The sequence below is a fragment of the Coptis chinensis genome, chromosome 5 (genome assembly GCF_015680905.1).
Source record: "Coptis chinensis isolate HL-2020 chromosome 5, ASM1568090v1, whole genome shotgun sequence".
Classification (NCBI taxonomy): domain Eukaryota; kingdom Viridiplantae; phylum Streptophyta; class Magnoliopsida; order Ranunculales; family Ranunculaceae; genus Coptis; species Coptis chinensis.
Genome location: NC_141460.1, coordinates 86,165,100 through 86,175,248, shown reverse-complemented (window position 1 = coordinate 86,175,248; position 10,149 = coordinate 86,165,100). Strand labels below are relative to the sequence as shown.

The 10,149-nt window shown below is 36.6% G+C and overlaps 1 protein-coding gene across 1 annotated transcript; it reads left to right on the top strand.

The window, feature by feature from the left end:
- The first annotated feature begins 3,543 nt into the window (after positions 1-3,543).
- Positions 3,544-9,409, top strand: LOC147499631 (mannosylglycoprotein endo-beta-mannosidase-like). Its single transcript, XM_086561422.1, is given in 11 exon segments — positions 3,544-3,843; positions 3,921-4,059; positions 4,128-4,355; positions 4,427-4,485; positions 4,934-4,982; positions 5,855-6,085; positions 6,828-6,997; positions 7,104-7,308; positions 7,406-8,074; positions 8,158-8,385; positions 8,476-9,409. Coding segments are annotated over 11 exon segments (2,919 nt in total). The 5' UTR covers positions 3,544-3,688; the 3' UTR covers positions 9,262-9,409.
- The last annotated feature ends 740 nt before the right edge of the window (positions 9,410-10,149 follow it).

Sequence of the window (10,149 nt, the reverse complement as noted above, 5' to 3'; positions counted from 1 at the left end):
TATGTCATTACAACATTTTAACAATTTAAACATTTTTAGACTCTTGGTTTGTGTTTGGTCGGTCTTTACAACATTCTAACAATTTAAACATTTTTAGACCTTTGGTTTGTGTTTGGTCTGTCCTTACAACATTTTAACAACATTTTAACAATGTAAACATTTTTTGACCCTTGGTTTGTGTTTGGTCTGTCTTTACAACATTCTAACAATTTATACACTTATACCAAAGTCAAGTGTAATGGTTAGGAACCAATTTCTCACGTGATAAAATTGGTTGTCATAATAGGTATGAGTGAGTCCAAGTAAGTTGGAACTACATGTGGGGTTCATTAGATCTCCTACTCCTATTTTGTAATAAAACTCCTAGGAAACCTGGGTTTTTGCCTCCGCCCTTACACACCTTGCCACTACTGTAATAATACTCATTCGAAAAAAAAAAAAAACCAAAAAATATATGAAGATTAAGCATGACCCTAGTGACGGCATCACGGCACAATCTCAACAAAAACTCCTCATTAGCTCAAGGCGATGTAAATCGTCTCCACTAACCCCAGTACCCCATCACTGACTTGTGAGTTTTCTTCATGTTTTTTTCGTTTGGAGTTTTCTACATGCATTCTGTTTGTAATAATGAAGTATAAATGGAGTTTTCATGCACCATTACACTAATAATTTTGTGGACTACTCAATCTATACTTTAAAGTTCGTTTAAGGTGATATTTTTATTAGAACCAGTTATCGTGGCAACGACAACAACCTGACAGGTTGCCTGTCAGCAACTTATGCTTGCTCATGTTTCTCATTACGTGGAATGCTGGATTTGTTTTATAATATAAGATTTAATTTCAGTTTTGGTTATAAGATTGCTTTGCAGATCTTTCATAATTTTGTAGTTTGTATTTTGTACTAATCAATTTGTGGTTATTGGTGTCTTATCACTCAAAAGGTTGCTTCTAAATGGATTGGTAGTTTAGGTACAAATGACTTTTTTGAAATCTTTATGTTTTTTGTTCTCAGGAAAGGGTTAGCTCATTTTAACACAAGCAAGGGTATGATTTTCTCTGTAATACGTATTCTAATTCAGTTACTTTGTCTTTCATTGTGCATAAGCACTTATCAAATGGAAAATCTCCTTTCAAATAGCCATCAACTTCAATTTCTTTTAAATTTGCTTACCCATTTTAATTACATACTCAATTCAAAAATTTGTTCGAACAACTTATTTTACTTGGTTCAGCAAATCTTAATTTTATTTTTCCTTTCATAATTTGAAAAGCCATATTATACTTTAATTGAATTTTTTTATTGCGATAGTCAGATGTAATTTCTCATAGGGTCAATCCCTTATTTAAACGGTCAATTGGTATTGTTTGTTTAATCTATCATTGCTAACGTTTGTAAGGTATCCTCAGTCCTTTAAACTAATGGCGAACAACCAATTGAGACTATTTTTTTCAAGCATCTAAGATATTGTTGTTATCTTACAGTCCATTATGAGAAAATACCCCAAACATTTTTATGTCTCGAAAGTAAGAAAATGAAGCAAAGTCCTTGGCTGATTGATATTAACTTAATTATTTATTTTTGGGTTTACTTTTTGCGTTCAAAAAGGGAGTTAAATCAGCGTGGTCAAGCTCTTGAAACACAAAGGGACATAGAGGGTTTGAATGGTGGATCATGGGAATGTACAAATGGTAGTACTTTGTTTTCCTTATTAGTGGTACTAAGCATAGACAAGTATTCGAAAAATTTACGCAACTTTAGATGTAAATTCTTTGATAGGTCGTTTAAAGGTATAATTTAACAAATGAACATGTGAACAATACACGGCGGTTTTCTAGCCACGTTTTCCAGAGAAGCTAACAAGGTGGTTGATACCTTAGCGCTTAGCATCTACTTGCTGGAGTTGGGACAAACCGATGGTGTTTGCATATCCTTTTCTCAAATAAAATTGCAACTCAATTTAGAAATGATACTCAAGACATGATATTTGATAAAACAAACTTATTTATTGTGTTTTCTTAGGGCATCTCCAATGGGGGGTGTAAAATTACACCTCCACCTAGGCTCCACGTAGGTGCCATTAGGATTTTATACCTCTAATTGTATACTATTGTATAGCTTATAAATATCCAAACTCTATACTCTCCAATGGAGAAGTGTAAAAAAATAGATTTTAAACTTCGGACGTCACTTTTAAGTGGCGTCCAGGTTTTAATGACGTCCCGAAAGTAAAAAATTACTTTAGAATTAGAAAGGGACGTTACTCCAAGTGACGTCCGAAAATTATTTCACTCAGACGTCAATAGCGAGAGGGGAAATTCCCCACCCTCTCTATTAGCTAATACACTATTACCTACGGTATAGCACCCCCATTGGAGAGAGTTTTTTTTATATTTGGGGTGTAAAATTTCCACTTTATACGGTTTACACCCCCCATTGGAGATGCCCTTATAGTAGGGATTTTCATTTCACCACAGCTTGAGTTTTGCCAAAAAGTAAAAGAAAAAAGAAAAAAGAAAAAGTATTGATTGTATGGCAAACATCAAGTGTTAAAGGTCTTTCTTCATTCCTTTTCCAGTGGTGTAAATTGATTGAATGGAATAAAATATATTTTCTTTAGCAGAAGAATATGTAAACCAAAGTTCTCAATTTGAAACTCTACCAGTGTTGAAGAATAGGTGGTATGAAAAAGTGTGTTCAAACTTAGTCACTGCCTATATATAGCTTCATGGGTGTTACAATTGAGGGGGAGGGAGATAGAAAGACATTGCAAGTAGGAATATTACACTTTTACATAGATACCATGAAGCATCTTTTGTTGTCTGCTTTTCGGAATGACAACTTATTGTTACAACCTTATGCTAAATTTGTATAAAAGTTATATACTCATAATGACTATGTACTCGCCTAATTGTTTTAAGGGAGTGGAATCTTGGATGTAGCCTCATTCTTACATCTTTGGAATAGATTTGTTACATTGATCAAGAATAACATGTTCTTTCTACTGATTTTAGTTTAATATAATTGATAATAACACTTTCTAATTGTGCGTGTAAATGTGTACAAATGCTTGGAATTGGTGGTATTAATATTATATTTCACAGTTTTTATTATAGAAACAAATTTGTCTACACCGGTTATTCTTTTTTAAGACTTTAGCCCCCAAACAAATTATAAAACAATATCTAAAAAGTATAGAAAGTATTTCAGCTGGGAGGTGATTCTAATATACGAATGAGGTATATATAGTGTAGAGAAAGTTGGTAATATCATCCGTGTCTTCGACACGGGCAATACCTAGTATATAAAATAAGAGCATGGCAATAAAGATTACAATGCTTTCACTCTCCCCACACTCTTTACAAAATTACCCCTCATCTCAATTGTTTATAATTATATTGACAACAAAACAAAGTAAAAACAAGGCCTTGTTTCAATTAAGATTAAAACATGCTATATTGACCACCACAACAAAGCCCAAAAAACTTAAATCCTCATCATCATCAGTAACTACGCCGTGCTTAATAAGATACGAATATATAGTATAACTGCCCCTCCAGTCCTTAGTCTTGGGGTACAAGTCATCTAGATAAAAATAAATTTGTCGGTTAACTAGTATTACCCCCTAATGATCCAATTAGGTTCACTTATAGGTGAGTTTGTGTGTTGACTAAAATTGAGAGAGATGGTGGAAGTAATAGGGAAGAGAAAGCTAGATTCAGGTTGGATAGCAGCGAGATCCACGGAAATTCACCTTACTGGAATCCAACTCACCACTACTCACCCTCCTCCTGGTCCCACATCCCCACCTTACTGGATTCAAGCCGTAGTTCCCGGAACGTTCGTAACTCACTCTTTAACTCACTTAAATCATTTCACTATTATTACACATAAATTAACTGTGTCGTGGATTTCAGTGTTTTAGGAACCTTGTTAAAGAACAACCTCGTACCTGATCCTTTTTATGGGTTGGAAAACGAGGCTATTATAGACATTGCTGATTCTGGGAGGGAGTACTACACATTCTGGTTTTTTACAACATTTCAATCTGCCCCGGTAAACATTTTTACTTTTTTTTTTTTTTTTTTTTGTGGTGACTAGTATATAATAATTGGTTATTGCAGTTAGCACATCAACACGTGGATATTAATTTCCGTGGAATTAACTACTCTGGGGAAGTGTATGTGAATGGGTACAAAAAGGATCTTCCTAAGGGAATGTTCCGAAGGCATTCCGTTGATGTTACAGATATTCTTCATCCTGATTCCAAAAATTTACTAGCTGTTCTTATTCATCCACCTGACAATCCTGGAAAAATTCCCAAGCAAGGCGGCCAGGGTGGTGATCATCAGGTATTCGATTTTCTTGCATCAGTTTATGGCTTCAATTGTACTGACATTTTCTTTTTATCTCCCTATGTTAGATTGGAAAAGATGTTGCTGCACAGTATGTTCAAGGTTGGGATTGGATGACCCCAATAAGGTAAGTGTTGTATCAGTTTTTTCTCTGAAATTTAACAAACCTATTGAGGGTGGGACTGGAAACACTATCAAGGGAACCATTATATCATAATTAGAGACTCCCAAGTCCCAAGTATGTTTGTTTTGTAGTTTGGTTCAGTTTGTGTCTAAAGTTTAGATCGGTTAGAATATGTGACAAAACCATTCACAATGATATGCCTATTATCATCTGAGCTCCATATTACCAATTACTGAAAATAATTTGTGTTTAGAAAGCATCACAGAGTACGATCCTTTTATCAGTGGGAACTACCGGTTAGAGGCATGGAAGTATTCGAGTGTCTTGTACATTCTAGATTATCTATTCTGATATTTCTAGATAGTGTGTGTTCCCTGTTCTCTATAAACTACGACTCTTCCTTTCCATCAAATAAGAGGAATAAAAGGTTTTAATTTTCGTACCATCACAGGGATAGGAACACTGGTATTTGGGATGAGGTATCAATTTCTGTTACTGGGGTAAGCTCTCTCTCTCTCTCTTTCCCTTGATTTCTTTTCATTTCTTCTTTTTTATTTTTTTGATTGGTCAACATAGCTATATATATTCTATATAGTCAAAGAGAGAAACAAAGAGAGCTGTGTAGGATCCTACACTACTAGTACAAGGAAGACAACAAATATACACAAATACTGGAGAGAAAAAAGGAAACAGCACAACTCCCTAGAGCTCATTAAGTCATGCACATCAAGAATCCCATCGAAGTGCAAAGCTCCACATTGGAGTATCTCTCCAGTCTCCACTCATTCAAAGTTTTCAGCCAGTGATATCAATATACTAGTCCTTTAATTAAAAGAAGATCTTTTCTTTTTTTGTTCTTATTAAGTTGTGGACTTGTGGCTATAGACAATTTTTTTTGTATCACAGGATTCATAAATTAATCTCAAATTACTGATGAAAAAGATATAAATATATAATGAAAAGGACAATTGACTAAATTTGTTCATATCCAAACTCATAATATATACTGATTTCCAGAATCTTTGATGTTGTCCTCTTTACAACAAATGTCTTCTAGGCTATCACTGTAACCCCTTTCTCTTATGTCTGTGCGGACCACTGCTAGACAATTAATTCACTTCGTAATTTTCTTTAGTACTCTGGTTTGGATTTGTTTTGAACGTAAAGAAACAGATCTTCTATGCACTATATGGCAGTTCGGTTTTTATTTATTAATTTATTTTATCTATTTTTAAAGTATTGTAGTACTTGTCATACCAAAGTTTATTTTATGAGATAATTTTATTGATGGATTCAATTTACACTTGCACGTGGATATAGGAGAATGACATTCCTTGCATTGGTGCATAACTGCATTTCGTAATTAATGCAGCCAGTGAAAATAGTGGACCCTCACCTGGTTTCAACGTTCTTTGATGATTATGAGAGGGCATATCTCCACACTACTACTGAGTTGGAAAATAGAAGTGCCTGGGTTGCTGAATGTTCATTGAATGTCCAAGTGACAGCTGAACTGGAGGGAAATATTTGTTTGGTTGAACATCTTCAGACTCAGCAATTGTCAATTTCTCCGGGTTCATGCATACAATAAACATTTCCACCGGTCAGTACTACAATCTCTATAGTGGTTCAACTGGAATACGTAGTTTAAATATGCATGTATAGTTATTCTTATTAACTGGAATAACTTTGGTCCATGTGCATGTATTTTACTCAAATAATTCACAAAAAACTACGACCATAGCAGCATCTTCAATATTTTTTTTGTTTTTCTTTTCTTAATTCGTTTACCATTGTTGGAGACTATGTACCCATAAGAGCGCGTCTAAATTACTAATATCAATACTTTTAGTGAAGTGATGGAATAATTTCATGTATGCTTTGCTGGTTGCCAGAGTTGCAACCGGAGGTAAACATCTGCCTTGTCATTGAACCAACAATTGTTTAATATTGTTGAGATGTTAGTATAGTCCCACATGGTATAATTGAAGCCTTGCACTCCTGTCCCTGGGGCTTCACTCATCTTAGTTTTGAGTTGGATGCTTCGAAAGTTTAAGATGGTAACAGAGCACGCTATGGTGTTTGGCCAAAGGGCCCGTTTACTCCATGCCATCCCAGTATGGTGTCCACGTATTAGGCTCAAGTAACGCCACACGTGAGGGTGTGTGTTGAGATGTTTGTATAGTCCCACATGGTAAAATTAAAGCTTAAAGTATATGTTCCTGGGGGCACACCACTTGCCACGAATTGGTTATGAGTTGGATGCTCTTAAAGTTTAAAATATATGTTTAGTTTTTTTTTCATACAACGATGTTGTTCTGGTGCTGATTGAAATGAGTTCATAGCTTTTTTTGTACAGGCCCAATTTGTGGTGGCCAAACGGCATGGGCAAACAGTTCCTGTATAATGTTGTGGTCTCCGTTGATGTTGAAGATTATGGAGAATCTGATTCTTGGAGCCATTTGTTTGGATTTCGGAAAATTGAGAGCGCCATAGATGATGCTACTGGTGGAAGGTACACTCTGAGAAAAGAAAAGAAAAGAGTATATTGCTTACATTAGTTAGCCTTCCTCAGTTAGGTATTTATCAATGTATCCTGATCTGCACGCTCACTTTTAAAGGCTGTTCAAGGTCAATGGACAACCTGTTTTCATCCGTGGTGGGAACTGGATGCCGTCAGATGGACTGTTACGTCTTTCAGAGAAAAGATACAGTACTGACATAAAGTTTCATGCGGATATGAACTTTAACATGATTCGCTGTTGGGGTGGTGGGCTGGCTGAGAGGCCAGAGTTCTATCACTACTGTGATATATATGGTTTGCTGGTAAGCTTGACGCACTGGTTCTGTATATTCGGAGCTCCATAAATTTAGTTCAATAGTCTGTTCTAGTTGTACATTGCAATTAATCTGATTTTCACAGGTGTGGGAAGAGTTCTGGATAACAGGTGATGTTGATGGACGGGGTGACCCTATTTCAAACCCAAATGGCCCTTTGGACCATGATCTGTTCTTGTTATGTGCCGCAGACACCATCAAGCTCCTAAGAAATCATCCCAGTCTCGCTCTTTGGGTTGGGGGAAATGAACAAACTCCACCAGACGATATAAACACAGCTCTGAAAAATAATTTGGAGCTCCACCCATATTTCAAAGGCTTGGATATAATATGCAGTTCATTTGAAGAGTTATATCTTGCATCAGATGATCCTAGTCAATACCTTGATGGTACTCGTGTTTACATCCAAGGATCAATGTGGGATGGCTTTGCAAATGGAAAAGGAGACTTCACTGATGGCCCTTATGGTATCCAGAATCCGGAAGATTTTTTCAAGGATAGTTTTTACCAATATGGGTTTAACCCAGAGGTGGGCTCTGTGGGAATGCCTGTTGCGGCTACCATTAGAGCAACAATGCCTCCAGAAGGTTGGAAAATACCAGTAACCAGTATGCAGCATGACGGTTACAAGAAAGAAATTGCAAACCCAATATGGGAATACCACAAGTACATTGAATATTCACAAGAAGGATTGGTTCCTTATCAAGTTGAGCTCTATGGGGAACCAAAGGACCTTGATGATTTCTGCGAGAAGGTAACCAAATATAACTTTGCCACTTTCTTCTGCTGTATTTAAGTCCTTGTTTCTTTCTGACTAGTGCCAAACTACCAATGCAGGCACAACTTGTTAACTACATTCAGTACAGAGCTCTGCTGGAAGGATGGACTTCTCGTATGTGGACCAAATACACTGGTGTTTTGATTTGGAAGACCCAGAATCCTTGGACAGGCCTTCGGGGTCAGTTCTATGATCATCTCCTTGACCAAACAGCGGGTTTTTATGGCTGCCGTTGTGCAGCAGAACCAATTCATGTCCAGCTCAATCTAGCAACATATTTTATAGAGGTAAACAGTGTCTTGATTATCTCTTGTTTACAAGCTAACTTACTTTAGGTTCCAAACACCCATTGAAGGAGGCTTTTCGTGCTTAAACAGGTAGTGAACACGACATCGGATGGCTTATCTAACATAGCATTAGAAGCGTCAGTCTGGGATTTGGATGGAACGCTCACATATTACAAAGTAACTGAAAGTCTCACTGTACCAGCCAAACGAACACAAATAATTGTGGAGATGACGTATCCGAAGTCAAAAAATCCACAGCCAGTCTACTTTCTTCTCCTCAAGCTACTTAATACATCAGACAACTCCATTATTTCCAGGAACTTCTATTGGTTGCATCTATCTGGTGGAGATTACAAACAATTGGAGAGTTACAGAACAAAAACAATACCACTCAAGATAACATCTAAAGCTTCCATCACAGGGTTCACTTACAAAGTTCAAATATCTGTAGAGAATACTTCCAAAAGCCCAAATTTGAAAAGACTGGACTCCAAGAATCATGTTACTAGACAACATGAAAATGATCACAATCCGGAATCTATGTTTGCTGTACAAGGTGAAGAGAAACATGAAGTTGGTATATTGCGATGTGTTTACAGACGTTTCTTAAGCAGTGATGATAGCCTGAAAGTTGTGGAAGTGGATAGCTCTGACTCTGGAGTCGCGTTCTTTCTTCATTTTTCTGTCCATGCTGCAAAAAAAGTCTTACAAGGAGAAGACACGAGAGTTCTCCCAGTGCATTATTCAGACAACTATTTCTCACTTGTACCAGGTGAAACAATGGTCATTGATATTGCTTTTGAGGTTCCTTCAGGTGTCAGTCCAGAGATTTGGCTTCATGGATGGAATCACCGTGATGGAATTTCTGTCTACTGAGGCAGGTAACCATGTTTCTATTAGTCAATGTATGTATGCATCTAATCTTAAAGAGATTTTGTTGTATCATATTGTTTCATAGGAGGTAAATCCTAGTTTTAGCTTCCGCTAATATTGTTTGGAATATGCAAAAGCTTATTTTGCCCAAGGGTTTTGTGTTAGATTTCTTTTTTGGCATTTGTCCAGAAAATGTGGAGGAATATGGGATCCAAACACCACCTTAGTTTATCATGGTAGATCAACTAATAGATCACCTACAGCATATATCGGTTTGGGAAGCCGACCAATAGGTGTACAATTTTTGTCTGATATATGCCAATGAGGAAGTCAGGATTCAGGAACCTGGCTGGATAGAGAAAAACAAAAAGATTAGGCCGGTATCCCTTGTGCTGCACGCCATCAGTTCTCAGTCTAATCACGCCTTTTGGCATATATCCGAGTGGATGTGTACCTCTCTTGGATGGCCCATGCATGAAGAAAATAGAGCTATATAATATAATAATATTGATATGCAGCAATTACTGGTAGCTGGGATATGTAGCAATTAGACTGTGTCCTGGGGAAAAAATCCTGAAATTTGTTGTTTTATTGCATATTTCAAGATATAAGCTTCTTGCAGTTCTGAAAATCAGGTTCATGTAATCCGCCCCTCTTTAATAATTGCTAGAAGACCCTCTAAACCATGATGTTAGTCACTTTTAGATTTCAAGATGAGCTTTTTTCGATGTACTTAAGGTTAATTACTTAATTATTAAACCGTCTTTTGGAAATGCCATAAACCTTTTGCCAGCTTCTTTCTTTTCTTCACGTGCTCACTGTCGGGATCCATTAAACGTTGCACCCCAAAAACCATTACATTATCTCCAATGCATCATTGGAATTTGTTGC